At 42.5% G+C, this 18,896-nt stretch overlaps 1 protein-coding gene across 18 annotated transcripts in view; it reads right to left on the bottom strand.

Moving 5' to 3' along the window:
• Positions 1-18,896, bottom strand: part of prom1a (prominin 1a) — a 68,296-nt gene that overhangs the window by 32,201 nt on the left and 17,199 nt on the right. For 14 of the 18 annotated variants that reach the window (XM_047340630.1, XM_035161994.2, XM_047340629.1 and 11 more), the window contains exons 2-4: positions 12,534-12,592; positions 11,836-11,862; positions 5,791-5,996 (exon numbers count right to left, since the gene is read on the bottom strand). In XM_047340630.1, the coding sequence (XP_047196586.1) occupies positions 5,791-5,996; positions 11,836-11,862; positions 12,534-12,592 (292 nt within the window). The remainder of the gene's footprint in view (positions 1-5,790; positions 5,997-11,835; positions 11,863-12,533; positions 12,593-18,896) is intronic. The other 4 variants (XM_047340632.1, XM_047340635.1, XM_035162005.2 and 1 more) reach the window with 1 other exon arrangement.

Genomic DNA, 18,896 nt, shown 5'->3' with positions numbered 1-18,896 from the left:
AAAACTTTGTATCTCCAAAATATGAATTATTCAGGAAGTGAGAGAAACTTATTATTGACTCAGACAAAGTCAAAGATTGAAGATCGACAAAGACACTTTCTAAATAATTCACACCTACAGATGCAGCATCTCAGGATCTAACTGTAAAATAAATAAAACTTTTACGAATGTATTTGATATTATAAAAATCCTCCTCCTGTACTTTCTGCACCAAATGTTATAGAAAACTAAACTTAAGGAAATGTTTCACAGTAAATGTTCATGTAATTGGTCCTTTAATGATTTAGTATTGCTATATAGCATAAGAATGCAACATTTTAAGGACATAAACTAACTGGGTGATGGCGGCGAACAGCCATGATGCACTGATTCTAGTTCAGTGATTTATTTTCTCCTGCTGCTGCCGCTGCTGCCGCTGCTGCTGCTGCTGCCGCTCGCCGCCGCCGCTGCCGCCGCCGTGCTGCCGCCGCCTGCTGCCGCTGCTGCCGCTGCTGCTGCTGCTGCTGCTGTTGCCCACTTTCCCCACAATGCACTTGAGAAAAGTTTCATTTTACATTTTGCTGAGTGAAAATAAATTGCCTGTGAGGACGTCCCAGCAGCCTGACATTTATTCAGCCATCTTCACAGTCGCCGTGCCTTTCCTTCAGGACGGAGCAAAGTTAATGCTCCTCGCACTATTAATGAATCCTCTAAAAATAGCAGCGCGTGCGACGCCCCCCCCGGGGAGGCTGTTAACCGAGCGGTGAGTGGGTTACAGGCGGCGGAGGATGTGTGGGAGTGTGTGTTTGTGCGTCTCCCTAAGTGACTAATAGTTTGGGCTTATTTTTGTGTGTGTTAGTCTGAGAGATTGTGGTCCTGTAATTGTGCAATTAAGTGACTGTGAGGCGTTTCACTACAATTAGGAGTTTGTTTCCTCAGAGCTGCAATCAAATGCAAAGTTCAGCCAAGTATTAAATGTCACTTGAGAGGTTTATTTTCAGTTATTGTTACGGACAGTTTGTTTTTATGCTTTATTTGGGTCACTTTATTAACAATTTAATAATATCTCTTGTCACATAAACAAGGGGGAAAATACTGCAAGTGAAGTGGAGCCGTGGTATCGAGGTCCTGCAGGAAAGCTGCTGCCTATCATGATGTTTAACACTGTTTTTAACGAACTAAAACCAAAATGATCAGAAACATCATCACTTGAATAAACATCAGTGTCATAAGAAGACTTATGGCTTAAATTGATGGTGAAATAAGGAAGAATGACACAACATTTTGATAGATACATGCAAATAGTCACCACCCAGAGTTTAGTCAGAGGCGGGTTCGGTAAAGAACCTGCAGAAATCCTACATATCTGAAATCTTATACGAGAACAAACTCTTTAAATCTAAAGTGACTGAGACTGAAGCACATGGCGCCGAACGCTCAGTTCACTGTCACCTGCATTATCATTAATTAGACCCTGCGTGATTACCCGCGAATGTCTAAGGTCGCCGTGTTTGGAACTTTTAGGTTAATAGCGTTGGACTGAAATAGGCCGCTGAGGTGCATGTTGGGTAACAGCGCGAGGCGGGGGTCTTCCACTCGGCTGGAACAGAGGGACGGATCTTGTGTCTGTCATCTCGTCGCCGTAAATCCATGCAGGAGTTACGTGGAGTCAGAGCTGATTAGCCGAGACGGAAATAGCTTCTGCTGTTCTTTTTGATAACGTGCAGACGGGCTTAATGCAGAATGCACCTTTTACTATACACACGTGCACGAGCTGAGCCTTGATACGTTAATAACAAACAAACACAGCAGAGTGATGGGAAGATGTTTGTGCTGCAGATTCACGAGAATGGATAATGAAACGGATCTTCTCTTTTTATTCAATCAAACAAATCTGTCAGTGTGGATCTGATCGTTTGTAATATACGATCCAACGATCCCTGTAATTATTGAAAAGTAAAAAAATGATCATTGACGCATCTCTAGAAGAAGCGTCCACGCCATCGGCTCTAAACAAAGATGGAGGACGCGTCTCCACTTTCTCGCGCCGGCTTCATCTGACAAACAGAAACCACAACGAAGCTGTTAACACAAACTCGTTCTCACTGCATCATTACGACGACTCCGGTTCATCTCGTTGTAAATCTGCCTCTAATTGGCTGCTGCTTCAGTTCGACGCTGCTGCGCTTCTCTGTGGTTTTTCCACTTCTGCTCACATGTTTTATTATTAACCTGATCCGAGTTCGTGCTCAGATTCACGACTCGAAGAGAAATCAGTCTCATTTATTTATGTGCAATTATGAAACAATGATTCACAAATAACGAAGGCTCATTAATCACGTTAATCTTATTTAGATTCCGATCTTCGTTCACCTAATTTAACCTGGTGAGAGAGTTAATGATACAGCTGCACTGATGAGTACTTTACCTTAATCTGGATCTGGTTAATTAATTAGTTTTATGTAAAAACTCTGATTGGGTCTGATTTCCTGCTTCTTGTAACATAAAGACAAACAGTGACACAGGATGAACTCATGTGCTGAACTTGATCACACACACACACACACACGCACACACACGCACAACGAGCATGACTGTGTCACCGGTGTGAATCAAACCCCCGGCTCCCTGCAGCTCTACTCTAACCCAGTAAACATTACTCATTCATGTTTACAACCACAGCTTTTCGGCAGCTCCCCTGGGATTTGACCCAGCAACCTTCACAGTAGAGCGTGACGCAAAACAGACATTTTACTGCTCATCTCCTGTTCATTTTTAGTTTTACTGCAGCTGTTTTGCACATATAAAAATAATATTCGCAGACATGTCTTGTTTTCATTGTTCATGAAGTGGGAAATACAATTTAGCGTATAATGTACACATTTACACTATTTTATAATCGAGGAAACAAATGTGTGGCTCACTTGTTGAATGTTATATTCCAGGCAAATTCAATATGAACTGCTTCATGCGAGATTGGTCATTCATCCGGTGTGACTGAATCAACACTTCACCACTGTTTGTTTTTAGCGATCTCCTTTACAGTTTAAAAAGCTGCAGCTCAAATTCATTGACTCTAGGTTACCAAGGCAACTAGCCGGTTGGGAAACACCGACATGGCTGCACATACGAGGGGTTCGTCCCTGTTGGATGTTAAAACCAGACAGCGTTTGTCAGTGGCGCTCATGGATTTGACAAATGAGATAAAAGGGTTCTGAAGAACAAGCGATATCAAACCAGGAGGCCGATTGATCCTGTGCATTTACATTCGCAGCCTCTGACTTTGCTGCCGATGTGCATTATAGTAAATTGAATTAAGAGGAGGCAGTGAGGGGGGGGGGATTCATCTTAGTCATTCATACATTATGCTTATATTTTAGGTAGCGTGACATTTCTAGTAAAGCAGATAAATCCATATTGCAAATTGAACTGCTTCAATGCAGCGCACTCTAAAATATTATCTAAAGAGCAGTTTGGAAGTAAATTGACCTCCTGTGAAAAGGACATCAAGTTGGAAGTTAAAGTTAAAGTCTGGCGCTTTATATTTTTATGATAGTATTTTATATTATATCCGAATTTGTTTGGGATGAATACGAGAACTAAACAGACGTGTGCGTCAGAATTAAACCACATCGGAATCACGCAGCTTTGTTAACAAGACGTCAAAAGGAACCTGTGGATTTACATCTTACTTAGTTTTTGGTGCGTTCACTGTCTTCTCTCTCTCGTATTGTCCTGACCCGTACCTGAGAGTCTTTTCTACTCCCTTAATCCAATTTTAACACTTCTCTGAAAATAAATATCCCCCCTGCCACTCCTCTGTGGCCGGCTCTTAGCTTTTTAGTGGCAGTGAAAAGCAGCCTGGTCCGGGGCTCGGTACTCATCCCTGTCCTGCCTGTAATTGCTTCATTAGAGCCTCCGCAGCGTCTCCGCCTGGTAGCTCGGGAGATTTAATAAGAACTCAGGCGATGCTCTCAGACTCCTGCGTCTGGGCTGCTAGGATATTGCTGTGGAATTTCTAATATCCGGGCTTCATTCCAACGAGGACCGAAAGTCAAAGAACATCAAACTAAACACATTCCTGGATCCCTTCAGTCAAGCACAAGACGAGGACGCCCTCCTAAGCCTTTTGTGCCGCGGCTACATCCCCGGCGGCAACTGCTGCTCCCTCCACGGAGACGGCACAACAGAGCGCGGATTGAGTTCCTCTGGCTTCTCAGAGACGATTTCAGTGAGATAAACTGGACAAACAGAGATGTAATGTGCTGATATATAGAATAAACACACTAAAGCTTTAGTCCCAAACATGTGAAGCCTAATACTGCTTTTGCCATCATTTTCCATTATCTTGTTTAATTTGAGACAAACCCGTCACTTAGTTTTCCAAGATGGTGGCGCTCCAAGACTTTTTAGTTTGGGTTGATCAGTCAACAGACTTGTACTCGCCTTTAAACTCGTAGTCACTATTATAGAACTAGCTCTGGTTAGATCAGATTAATGAGGTTCTAACTAATAAATTCTGAGATGCAAACAATCAAAGAATCAATCAAACTTTGGAAATCTAGAACTTTTCCAAACAATTTTTTCTGAAATCCTTAATCATGGACTGTAACTAAAGATGGAAGACATGATAACTCCCTGAAAGTGAAGCCAAAACATCATGATCGCCCCCTGGTGGCTGGCTTCAGTATAGGCCATAAACCCTGCCTTCTACAAAAAGTAAAAAGTACACGTTAAATCATTTGTTTCCAAAGATGGTTTCTGTCATTTCAGGTAGTTCTTATCACACTAGTGTTTAGTTTTCTGGTAAATTTGGTTTTAATCAGTTACTTTCTGCTATGAAATGTGATTGACAGCTGAGACACTTGCAATTGGCCGAGCTTGTGTATCTGTGGGACCTCAGTTCCGCTTTCTGGCTCCAAATGTGCAAGATGGACGTGTTTGTACGCAGGATATTCTGGCTTCATGTCTGGATGGCGGGAGGAGGTGGAGACACATCGTCCATACGTGATGATGGTTAAAAGCAACTCCATCTAAAGTGTTTTCCGCTCGGCTGCAGCTGCCGCTCTCTGGTTTGAGCGAGAGCGAGTGTCAGAAAGTGTCATTGATGTTTGTATCCAGTGATAGGAAACAGACGAGCACAGCACGGCAGCGCAATTCACAACTACTACATTGCAACAGTTAATTACAATTAGTAGTACTGCGTTACACCAGGAGCAATCTTAGGAGTTAATTCTGCTGCTACGCTCACTGCATTTCCCTGGAGCAGTGATATACTAGAACCTGAAAGGCAGGAGCAGGAGGTATTATAGAAAATACCAAGGAGAATAGTACAAAACTGAGATGATGATGGTTTGTTATTGTTTTATATATGTGTATATATGACGATGATAATTATGAAATCGCCACAGTAAGTTAAAGTGTGAATTCCCTGCAGATTAGACCAAACACAAATATGAAGGGTGCTGTCACATAATATCTATATGGGGTCTTTACTATATATAGCCAACAGCAGGGGGATGGGGAAGGCAGGGTGATGACCAACATTTGTGTGTGTGTGTGTGTGTGTGTGTGTGTGTGTGTGTGTGTGTGTGTGTGTGTGTGTGTGCAGTGTGTGAAAAGGACACACAAGATGAAAAGGGATGTGTGTACAGTGTGTTTTTCCCTGGATGTGTGTAGCCTGCCTTTGTGCATGTAACTTGTATATATTGCAGCATATGTATGCATTCATATACCAGTGCATAAAACACGCCTGCTTGCATCTTCGCTTGTGTGTGTGTGTGCGTGTGCGTGTGCATGTGTCCTACTCACGTGATGACCAGTGAGGTGGAGAAGAGCAGCGTTCCCAGCAGGCCGCGCCGGCAGTCTGCGTTCTTCCTCTGGCGCTGGTGCATCTCGCCGCCGCAGTTGTCGCAGCAGCGGCACATGCAGAAGAAGAGGCCGACTAACGGTATCAGGACGGCGAACAGCAGGCCCACCGCCGCACACACGAGGAAGCCTATCTCGTAGTAGATGGCCTGGGGTCAGCGTGGGGGGGGGGTGAGTGGAATGAAAAGGGAAAAATAATGAGATGAGGAATAAGGAAACATAACAGTGGCGAGCACGGCAATGAGATGAGGTGAGAAAAGGGCATCAGAGGTGGAAAAAGGGAGGAAAAGAGATTAAATAAAAAGAGGTGAGAATTAAGTGGTGGTGGGATTGTATCAGGAGAAGGGAGCGGGTGAGTCGGGGAGTGAGGGAGAGAAGAAAGGATAGATTAACAACGACATAAAGGAGAAGAAGGAAGGACACACACAAGGATGCTGAGGATAAAACGAGCAACAAATCTAAAAATATCTTGCAGGATCCCACTGCAGGAAATTCTCTCTCTACTCTTTGTCCAAAGGGGGATTTGTGGATAAACAAAATACACATTGCATAACACTAATCACTGCCGGAGAATCCTTTTCTTTCCGGTTCTTAAATACCACAAGCAAATTCAATAATCAACTCTTTAGATACAATATTATTCAAGACAGATGCCAAGACTCCTAAGAGCTGTGAGATGAAAACACAGCGATTCTTAAAGGTTGTTTTTACATGCATTTCCAATAAAGTGCCATATGCACCGAGAGGATAACAACATCTCAAGGATTATAGGAGTCAGAGCCGTCTACGTAGCCCCGTGGAGCAGCTTTTTTCTCACTCTAATGAAGGGGAAAAGCATATCTGATGAAAAACCTGCTTCAATAGGAAGGAACTACACAGCAGTTAGTGCTCTGCAGCGACGCTCCGCCCTATGAGGAGCACTTTAAACTCACATCAAGTCATGAAATCCTGATTTTCTGGAAACAAGAAGACAAATAAGCCCCCGGGGGTTGAGATGATTAATTACAACTGTTTCAGTGAGGTTCGTCCTTTTTTTAATAATTTCACAGCAGAGTGTCGCTAGGAGAATAAGAAGATGTGCTCAGCTGATGATGAAGTGGAAGAGGTTTGAGGATTCATGGGAAATTGAGGCAGAAATGAAACAGGTGAAATTATCTCTTGGCAGTATAATCACTTAACTCCGTCTTTATGGCTGATATTAAAGAATTGCATGATAAACTGACAAATAAACAGCCAGTGCACCCAGATTCAACTGATGCACTCTGATATAACAGCCTTACATTCTGCCTGTATGCTAGTTATATCCCATTTAAAAACAATGAAGCAGAACAAGTATTAGAAACACTTCTCAGTATGAGGTAACTCCACTCGCCTCCAAAATGACCGTAAAGTTGAATCAATAGCTCTGAACGACACTTTAAACTATAAGTAACCGTTAAACCTTCAGGTGAGAATATACTGCACTGAGCAGCTGGAGCTAATAAACTGGAAAATGTGCTCAGAGAAAATGCATCGAAGCTTGATTCTTCAGTATTTTCATTTCACCTGTAAAACAACGTCAAACGAGTTCACAGACAGGGAAGTTGTGATGGTTAATAAACAGTTAAAGGAGACATATTCTGCTCATATTCAGGATGTTATTACTTGAGAAGGTTTAAAAGCTCTAATGTTCACTTTCCTCAGACTGTCCCCTGCTGCAGCTCCTCTTTTCAGCCTCTGTCTCAAACACTTGGTTTTAGCTCCTGTCTCTTTAAGGCAGCCCCCACCTGCCCAGTGTACGCTCTGATTGGCCAGCTGGTCCACTCTGTTGTGATTGGCTAACCAATGTACGAAAATGTCATTAGTGGCCACCAAGTTGGAGCAGACAGCGAAAACTTTTGTATATAAGTTGTCGAGTTGCAGACGTCATTAACTACCAAATAATATAAATTTAACTGTTTGTCAATCTTTAACAAACATCCAGTTTTTAGTCAATACAGACGTTTTTATGATTAACATGCAAATTACCTATTCGCTTGTCAAACCTGTTTTTTTTCTTTACTCTTTGTCACTTTGCAAATATTGGACAAATGTGTCAAGGTGTTGTTTAAACTGTCAAGACACATAAAGACAAGATATTTTGTTTGCAGTGTCAATGTTTTTATTTCCCTATATTCCAACGACTTCACACCTCGGGGAACTGGGAACTTTTAAGGAGCTCGTAAAGGTACAGAAGCTTCGTTAAGGGGCGTGTCAGGCTAGCTGCTATAGGCGTCAAAATTAAAACATTGGATATTTTAACTTTGCAAACTTTTACACAAAGAGCCTAAAAGACACTTGAGGAAATGGAAAAAACTGAACAAAGCATCTTATGTCTCCTTTAATGAGTGAATAGAGGTCAGAGAGTTAATACATGTTGGTGAAGGGCAGTAAGATTAAAACACCAGGACTATATGTCAGTAAGGAGTTAGTGGAGGGATGAACTCGGCTGCATCTTCTGACTCAGGATTCCTCTTCGTCATCTATGAAATCCGCTCGTTCCTCAACCCAACGTCTCAATAAGCCGGGACTTTGATTGAATATTCGAAATATTCAAGGTGACTCGACACGATTTCTTACACATTTCTCCTGATGCGATGAGAGAGTTAACTTGTCGTGTTGGCAGGCTCGGCTCCTCTACCTCCTCTTGTCATGTACGACAGCGCCGCCGCTTAATCTGCTCCTATCTGCACCGCACTCAGCACCGGCTTTGGAAATTGGCAAAATTGAATAGGGGGTTGGTAATTCCCACACCGTATGTAACTTGTCACAATGAAGCTCAATAGCGTCTCATTATAAAAGGATCAAAGCGGCGCTGCTACCCGTGCTCCTGAACGGACGAACTGCTCTCCCAGCTGATTCGCACTAATCTTAATCGCTCCGCGTAGGTCAGTGACCCTGCGTTCTCCGGGGACCTGCAGCTTTTACCTCTGAACATACAGAGAGAGAGAGAGAGAAAAGAAGTGAACATGTCAGAGAGAGAAAAAACTTGTCTCCACTTGATTTGAAAATCTTCATGAAAACTGGGGAGATCTCCCGCTGTGAGAATAATCCAAACTCCCAAAGCCGGCGTTTGGATGAGAGAGGATTCGGGCTGTGTCAGGGATATACAGGAGTTTACAAGCTGACACTCACACCCTTTCGGACCGAATCCAATTTTGGGGTCAGAGAACGGAGAGGACGGAACAAACAGCTCTGTCGAGATGCAGAGGAAAAGCAAAGAAGAGACATTGGACATCTGTTAGATACGAAACAGACGGAGTCCTCTGTCCATACTCTGCATTAACTTCATCCATATTTGTCTGCGTCTTATAAAAAGCTTCAGGACACGGACAAAACAAATCAAACAGAGCAGTACCACTGGAAATCGTGGGGGGGCAGTGTTGCCAATAGTTCAAGAGATGACCGTAGAACTCGAGGAGGAAAATGTCAACAATGGTGGAACTTAATATTGATTTCCTGTTTTGCCTCTTTCTTAAGAGATGATAATCAAAACCTCTCCCACCATCGACATGTTCGTTGTCGTCAGTAACTCTTGACTCTGTGCTTCCCTCTAGTGGACGTCGTCTTAGCAACAATGCCAACGTAATGGAAGTATGTGGGGCAGTGGCGGTTACGTCGTTTAAAACTGACGGTTTCCATTTTTGTACATCAAGGCATCATGAATGAGCCTTCAAAGCACCAATGTCAGCCCATGCGTTGAGGGCATTGTGCAAATCTGAGCGCTCGCGTTGTCACCCGGCCTCTGGGCTCTCGCTTGTTATTGGGGCGAATCTTCACAAAAGAAGGACAAAATGTTTTATTTTCCCACCACCGCTCTTCAAGCGCCCGCAGCTCTGACTATTTTTGGAGCGTGGCTTTATCTTAACAAGTGCCCAAAAGAGGAAGATGACCTTCTAACGAGAGCGAACTGGATGTTGAGGTGGCAGCATGTGTGTGCGCGGCGAGGACGTTTCTTCAGAAATCAGATTTCATCAAGGCGGCGGCCACAAGCTCTGCTGAAGTGTCCTCGAGCAAGATGCCGTCACTGAGTGTCAGCTAAATGTCTGAGATACACGAGCCGCTGTGAACGAATTAATGATGCGATTCCTTTTTGTTGGTTTTTGTGTGTGTGTCCCATTTTGATTCATTATCCTGACTGGGATCATGTTGCTATTAAACTGGACTGGGAGCTGCAAGAGACACATGATATTCCCAGTGACATGATTTCCACACTAGCAAAAGGACAACAAATATTTATTGCACTTATTAGTTTACATCTTTATTTGTATTTATATATCTTTTCTATAGATTTTCTAACCTGTGCTTTTGCAATTCGATAAAGTTAATCGGGAAATAAAACAAACACGGATAGAAGCAAGAAAACTAAGAACGTCATTGTTTACCTTGTTGCTCTGTGTGTGTGATTTATAAAGTCTAAAGCTTTTGTCCACGGGCTAAATATACTTTTAATCCGGACTAAGATTACACAGGGGCTTTCACCGACTAGCGAACCTTTTTAAGAGTGACCAGTTTAAAGGCAGCAAAGTTATCTGCTCCACTGGGTGCAGGTGTCACGGTGGTCAAGTGTTTAACACCGTCGTCCCACGCCAAGAAGGTGGTGGTTGTTGGCGAGTCGGCTGTTTTGTCTCTGAATGTAAACTGACCTCTCGCCGAATTCCCCCCCCGGCTAGAAATAAGCAATATCCTCTCCTCACTGATGGATGGACTTTGGGGTAAAACAGTCTTTTAAGGCAAACTTTTATTAATTATTAATATCAGAAAGAACGGAACAAAACAGTAGCAGCTCGGACGAGAATGATACTCGACCAGCCACAGTCATAAATCGAATCCAGTCTTAAAACGCTCCACTGCAGAATCGAGGTATCGCCACAGTCATACTTTATTGACCCGTGACTGTGCCCAACCTCTTTATCCAAAAGTAAAACTAAAGAAATATGATGATGAGGAGGCAACAGGATAATCTGCACAGGGAAGAGGTTCTAATTGATGTTTTCCTGAATGATCTGTTTGAAGCACTTAATAGGACAGATGCTCTTTTACGAAGCTGCGTCAGTGGTGCAGGTCAGTATGTGAAGATTTACAGTCGAAGAAAGAATTGTGCCAACATCAGCACACTAAAGATCAAGTGTGTGTCTGTGTGTGTGTGTTAACATGTGGCTTATATACTTGCTGTGGTTAGTGTGGACAACAGGGAGGGAAATACTGCTGAGACGCAAATTAGCCGACCGACCAGCAGTTTCGAAAGGAATTCACTATACGACCACTGAAGAGTTTTAATGTTCTGCTCTACTTTTACACACTGTCAGTCATTACAATCAGGAAAACTCAAAGAGCAGGATCGAGTTTGGGAGCGTGCGGCTAAAAGTACACTAAAAGTATTGAATTCACAGATTCAGCAGTAAAACGAGACACTTAAATTTACCACGCCAAACCCATGTTGGTGTTTCTTCCATTATATGTGGTTTGATAGGACGCTGAGAGGAACGTGGCGGTTTGTGCTGCACGCTATCCTCCTCTGCCCCGACAGGACCACGAGTGCTCAACAGAGAAAGAAGGAAAACAGGCTTTTATTTCACTATACGTCGAGTTTCCACTACACTCAGATGAACCGTTGCATTATCCTTGATTGCGATGATGCAGGAGGATCACAGTCAGTGACGAGGAGTCATTTGATGAACAAACGACGAAGGGGGTTTTCATCAGTGCCGCTGATGAAAGTCTGAGCAAGCCAAAGGGTGGGTGGTTGTGAGGTGGATGGTGAGGGATGGGTGGAAGTCGTAGAGCTGCACAACTAATCTCCTCTTCTCCAATAATGAAAATGTAGCCAATGCATAGAGGACACAAAGTGGTAAAGGATTTCTGCTTCAGCTGTGCAGCCCCACTGACTCGCATTGGGGACAGGATGGAGCAGGACGACACAGGGGGACGGGGGGTTTGACTGTAAATCCAGTGAAGTGCAGACTTTACCTGAAGGGTCAGCACTATGTTCTCTGGCTGAGGGAGGCCAGATCAGATGGAGAGGGCATGCAGAAGACAAAGGCAACTCAGCGTCAAAGAAAGAGCAAAGCCACAAAACAGGAAACACGTGGATGAAATAGAACAAAAGCAACAAAAATAAAGTTTTCAAAAACCCAGCATGCATATCCACATAGTTGCAGTTTGAAATTACTGCACACAGACAGATGGTAGAATCCTCCATAATTAGGAAAAAGTATTTCCTTCAGGTCTCAGCCAAAAACAGAGAGCTTGAGGTTGTTAAAGTTGTTGTTTATAAAAAAACTCAGATGTTGTTTCGTTCTCTAAATTCATACATTTTGCCAGAAGCAATTACCGTTTCCTTTCTGGGGTCCCGGTGATAAGATCGCCTCGGTTTACAAAAGCTATTAAGACCAGAACACTCACAGACTGCAGAGCGTCTCTCTGTGGTGCACTTCTCGTGTAATTCACATCATATATTGCTAGAAGTGATTAGAAAAACATGAGGCACTAAAGCAGACAAATAGATGCAGCAGAACAATGATTGTAAAACACACGTACGCACGCACGCACGCACACACACACACACACACACACACACACACACACACACACACACACACACACACACACACACACACACACACACACACACACACACACACACACACACACACACACACTCTTACCTTTTGATATTCCGTCTGAATGGCTCCAAACTTGTCCTTTGCCAGTTTGACGATCAGATCTGCAGCAACACAGAAACAAGAAAAGACACGTGAAGAGAACTGTTGGTGTTTTTCTGTAATACAAATACAACGCACATTCTGGAGAGTTTCTACACAAGTTAAATACAAGACTTTTTAAAACCATAACGTAGGAAATTCAAGACCAATGACGAGCCCGACAGATATGAGGGAATATCAGAGTCCCAGAAGAAGCGAATAACTCTGGAAATGTCACGTCATCTTGGAAACTACAGACTAGAGAGAGTCGGAATCCAGAGTCGAGTGAACTGAGATCAGTTCTGACAATTCTGACATTTCTTCTAAAACATACAACGAATTACAACGAATCGTTAAATGAACTTTAACGCAATTACGACCATCCTAAACACATTTAAGACCTACTATAACTATTACCTACTATAATCTATATCATAATAACTGAACTTGTTGGTATAGATGGTCCGGTGGTGTGGAAACTTCCCTGAGCCAACAGGAGCAGAATATAGTTTTTTGTGAGAAGTAATTTCTGTCAAGCTGAAGCAGCAAGTTGACACTTTTGACAAGATGGTGTCGGGGGAGATCCAGACGCACACTGACACTGCAGTGGCCCTTCATCCGCTGCTCTTCCCTCCGGGCTTCAGGCCGGGCCAAGTCTGACAGTGTGAGCAACTCCTTCATTATTTATCAGTGGACTGACATCGTGTTAGGATGCTGTCGATAGCCTGGTTCCTTCTGAGTCCCGGAGGAACCTAATTAAGTCCCGCATGACGAGAAGGATCATCGTCGTTATTGTTAGAATGATGAAATGTCAAAAACTAATTCCTATCAACATCTGTAATGTCTGGGAATAACTGTATGGAAACAGCTGTTGGGCCTGACGATGTATCGGTTGATAAAAATCTAAATCTATATAAAAAATATGAGCCTTCCACAGACATCAATATCTGCGTTTATGTTTCCTGATATGAAAACAGAGTAAACCATGCTGAAAAGATGTGCATTTATGTTTACATTTCACACAAAAATGTATATCTTAATTCAAGTTCTATATATTTGTATTTTGTTTTTAATTCTTGGTATTTATATTCAGGTTTAGGGTTTATTTACAAGAAATGACATGATTTCTCTGTCACAAAATCTTGGGAATCATTGCCAACTGTTTTTTAACATCGGCCAATATATTGGAATCAGAAATGTTTTACCCCCTAACATCAATATCTGCATTCGTCCAAATCGGCTGTTCTCTAATTAGCAGATTCTGTGCTTCACCTGGACCATTAAAGCTGTAGATGTGGAATCAAAAATGAATAAGAATAACTGCATTGACGCTCTAGTCCACGTCTTCACACCTGCATGTGTTTGAGCTAAAGACAAATAATAACTTATATAAATAAAACCTAGTTCCTGAAGTCATAGGTTTCCTGCTGGTTTAAAACTATTTTAGAACTTTGATCCGGTTCGATCAAAACAAAAAGATGAATTCCCTGAAACACAACAAATCAAACCCGGTCTGACACTGCTCCCTCCCACGTCTCCACCTGCTGCAGTTCAGGCTGTGACTCATCAGATAAAGATGACAGAGGCAGGAAGTCTTCTCACAGGCGAGAGGTTTCCAAAAATAAGACGTGAAAACACTCTCTGGGTTTTTGTTTCTTTCTTCTGCAGCAGCAGCGTTTCTTCACTGAGGGAAGAACACATCCCACAGAAGAGATGTTTGATTCATCACAAAACAGACTAATGATTCTTGCCTATAATCCAAAGCATGAGATGTGTGTTAACATGAGGCAGCTCCAGGATCAGACTTCAGCCGATGTGAGGAAACAGAAGAGCTCCTCGTTAGGCGCGATCACGTCTAATTGCCTTTTTATTGAAACATTTATTGACGCAGGATTATTTGTTGTATTCCTCAGTCAGTCCTGCTCCGCACTTTAGTAAAACCACACGTGTTGGAAGCACAACTAGAACTGGAGTTACTCGCTAAAGACAAGTCTGACAGTCGCCTCTGCAAAGGCGTTTACGTTTGTATGTTTGTTTGTTTGTTTGTTTGTTTGTTTGTTTGTCAGCAAGATTACGCAAAAACGACTGAAATGAACAAAGAAACAGATCCAGGAAGTTTCTTTAACATTGCGAGACAGGGTGTTCTTGACATTTTCACCAATTTCCTCTGGAATAATTCATGGATCTAGATGAAAACAACAGAGCGTATTTAGGGGACTTATATCTACGAGTGCTTTGGTGCAGCTTGACTGGATTTGAGGTTGTTGGGCCTTGGCTGAGGTTTGTTTGCTTGTCAGGGGTTGATGGTCCAGAACATGAACTGGACAAGTCTGTCGGTTATCCTTCTCGCTGTCTTTGTTGAAATGATCACGTTGTGGTTTGAATGCAGTTTCCAAAGTCGCTCCACTACCAGAAATCACTTCTTTGCCGCTCTAGATATGTGTCTTCACTTTTAGAACTATATCCCAATGAACATGACATATTTGATGTGACATTTAAGGGGACTGCATGGGCTCTACTGAGTGTCAGAGCTGAAGTCTGTGATCCACTGTTCCCACCAGTAAGAACAGGGCTGTTGTAGGTCAGCCTGTAAACGTGCTGTTTGTTTCCAGCTCCCATGTTAGTCCCTCCGCCCTCACACGGCTGACGGCAGCAACTATTGTGTGTCGCTGGTTGTGTTGTAAAACAATCCGGCCTCTAGGGAGAAAAATAAAAAGCACCGAGCTCAGCTATCATCTTCTCTTGTTGTAGTGAAGCTTTGTGTGTTTCTAAGAAGCTCCTGACCTTGTGGTGAAGGTGTGTTCAAAGTCCCCTTTTCCCCACAGGATGCAAACTGTAACCGAGGTAAACAAGAAGTGCACTATCATGCACCAGGCCTCAGGGGTGGGGGGATATTTTAAAACATGAGAAGAGATGGTTCAGTTCTGTGCTGCTCTCACTGAGAGACAGAGGATTAACGAAGATTACAACTGCAGCAATTAGTCAATCGATAGAAAATCAATTAGCACCTGTTTTGATAATGTGTAGTCATCTTAAAAAGGTCAAGGGTCAAGGTCAACTCTTTAAATAACAGACCACAATAATGTCAGAAAATTACATCATGCATAGTTCAAATATCTCTGCATCTTTTGAAGTTATAGACTCGACCTGCAGCTCATAGAGATCGAAAAAAGATTTATCTTCACCTGGTAGAAACCAGAGTGATGTTCACACAGCAGTGAACAGTTGTAGGAAGCAGGCTGGAGTAAAGACTGGATTCTGGGGTTCACATGTCATCTCCAGCTTCAATCATCAAGTCCTGACACTTCTAAAAACCCAGCTAAGGTCTGGTTGACAGAATTCAGTGAAATCCCAGCGGCATGAACGATTTCTCTGGAACCTGTTAGTCGGTGCAAATGAGTTTTACATTAACCACGTCGCCTGGAGCGGCAGCGGTGAAAGCTGAGGCTAATAAACGAATAGATGTTTGGGACATCAGCCAAGAGAGGATGCATCAGGAAATAAAGGAAGCAGTGAGAGGACGGAGGGATGAAAGAGAGATGAAGGAGAGAGGAAGAACAAAGAGAGGATGAGTGAGGAGAAAAATAGGAGAGGTGAAAGAGAGAAAAGCGGAGAGGAGGGAGGGCTGGATTGAATCCAACCTCCGTTTTCCAGTGAGAGGCATTTAATCCCTCTCCATGAGCGAAAAGCTCACTTGATGGGAGAGTTTCCACCCACGTTAACTCTCTGCTGTCCGTCTTGTCTGCTTGAACATGAACGTATCCGTCAGGACGCTGCGGCCTCTGACACCTGAAAACTGACCTGTGGTCTGTTTGTCCACATTTCAGAAGTCTGCACTAACTGTGTGTAGGTGTGTGGATTAGGAACTGCGCTTTCAGCAAAATGCAGATTCAAAATAGAAATGTAAATGTATATGTGGAGATATATCTATGTAAATGTAAATACAGCAGCAGACGGGTTCCGTAGCTTCTCGGCATCGAGACTTTACAGCAGATTCAGTGAAGCTTTGCATGGAGCTCAAGATAAAGAGGCGAGATGAGTTTCTTCAGTTTCACAGGAGAGGTTTCTCTCGCCCTGAGGAATCCCACAGCTCTTTGTTGGTTCTGCTGCTCAGCATCAGAACAACAGGGGAGAACAAACTTGTCACGGTGCTGAACACTTTCACAACTTTTTTCCTCACCAGGGTGGAACACTTAATGAAGCATGTAGTATTTATTACAGTAGCACATTTGGCTTTGAGGAGGAGGAGGCTCAGTTATGTTCCCAGTTGTGTGGATATATGAATTTCACAGTTTATAATCTAAGTTTAGATTAAACGCAGAGTGAGAGTTTGTTTTATTCCAGATTTAATGAAGGTAGATAGAGAGAAGAGGTTGTATAAGGTCACGTAGATGTCAGTGTTCCTGTTCCTCTTCAGTGATACTTGTGTTTCTGAATCTTTTTATTATTGGATTGAATCCTCCCCAGCTCAGCTCAGTCAGGATCCCCCCCCTCACCCCCTGACAATGGTTCTTACAGTGATGGTTCTATAATGAGACGGTCAGTGTAACCCAGAGGACGTCCTGTGGTTGTTACCGAGGCAGAGCTGTTGAGATGTCTGACCTTTATAAACGCTGTGCCGAGCCTCTAACAGCATTCAACCATTCAGGAATATCACGTAACATACGCTCTATGAAAAGCCAATAACCTCGTCCCTGTGGGAGACTCAGCTTTTTCTTCTCAAATAAATGTCATGAAAAAAAACCACAGGTCTTGTTAACAATGAAGCTCCTGGTGGGTCGAGACGAGCAGGGGAGTGTTGACGTACTGAAAATAAAATATAATTGTATTGAATCTCTGGTTTAGTCTTTTACAAAAACCCGTGTCTCGTCTTCACCTTTTATTGAACATGGTTCGACTTTGACACTCAGGCTCTTGTTATTCTTCGCTTGTAATGTTGGGAACCAGAAAATAAAAACTTTTGTCTACTGCTGCACTTGAAAGATCTGTTTGAATGAAAGCACTTGCAGAATTGAAAAAAAGATCAATAGAGAAACTGTGTCATTGTCTCTCTAATGTTGACAACACAACACAACACAACACACACAATATGATTTTATACTGTAGACGTTTAAGTTATAATAGATTTTTGACAGTTTTAGAAGCTATATTTAAATCCTATATGCAACATAAACATGTTTTTCACATCTTATACTCACATTGTATTTTAGTATGTCACATTCCTACCTAACCTCATTACATTGTCTTTAAATGCAAACAACTACTGCAACTTCACATCTCTTGTGTTTTTTCTCGTTTATAGGCTTATTCGTTGTTCTATTATGATTTAGTACTTTATTGTGTGTTCTAGTACTTTATTGTGTATTATTTACTTAGGGAGTACGTGCAGCTTTTAGTACATTTTATGTTTATTACATTCTATTTTGAGCTGTTTTAATTCTTTCCATCGGTTTTATTGCTACCTGTGCAATGCCCTTGACCTGCTGCTGTAACACAATGATCTACTTTGGGATCAATAAAGTACATCTATCTATCTATCTATCTATCTATCCATCTATCTATCTATCTATCTATCTATCTATCTATCTATCTATCTATCTATCTATCTATCTATCTATCTATCTATCTATCCATCCATCCATCCATCCATCCATCCATCCATCCATCTATCTATCTATCTATCCGTCCATTTATCCATGGACAAACTATTCAATGGCGACATTTTTCCTAAACAACCTCAAACATGTTTTTCTTTACAGTCATTTCTATCATTAATTTACATGTGCACCTACTAACAGTTGACACAGCTCTGGACACTTAACTCTGTATTGCTGTTGAATGCAGGTTGGAGTCGTTGATGCTTTGTAGTGAGCATAGTTACAACATGCAGCAGGTGCACTGCAGGAACTGGACTGTGATTGGAGCAGATCGTCACAGACATGCACCGTCTGCTACTAGAGACACGTTAATGCTGCTGGAGTTGAAGAAAAGGAGGCAATTTTCATTTATTCAAGCAACTAAACGAGTGAAATTGAAAATCAGGAGGTGTAAAAGAGCTTAAGACAGAAGGAAGGATCGCTGAAGCAGGAAAAAACAAAGATGTGGAACAGGCGGAGACAGATGGATGAATAAAAAACAGGAATCCTGGGAAAGAATGTGAATACTAACAGGGAAGTAGAAGGATGAATTGATGGATGGATGCATGATGGATGAATGTGGAGGAGGGATGGACAGGTGAGGGATAAAGTTGATGCCGTGGTTTACTGACGGCAGCGTGGCCAAACCTGTGTGAACTGCAGCACGGAGAATTAAATTCTAATCAACTTG

The sequence above is a fragment of the Hippoglossus stenolepis genome, chromosome 7 (genome assembly GCF_022539355.2).
Source record: "Hippoglossus stenolepis isolate QCI-W04-F060 chromosome 7, HSTE1.2, whole genome shotgun sequence".
NCBI classification, from domain to species: Eukaryota; Metazoa; Chordata; class Actinopteri; order Pleuronectiformes; family Pleuronectidae; genus Hippoglossus; species Hippoglossus stenolepis.
This window is presented reverse-complemented; position numbering and strand designations above follow the sequence as displayed.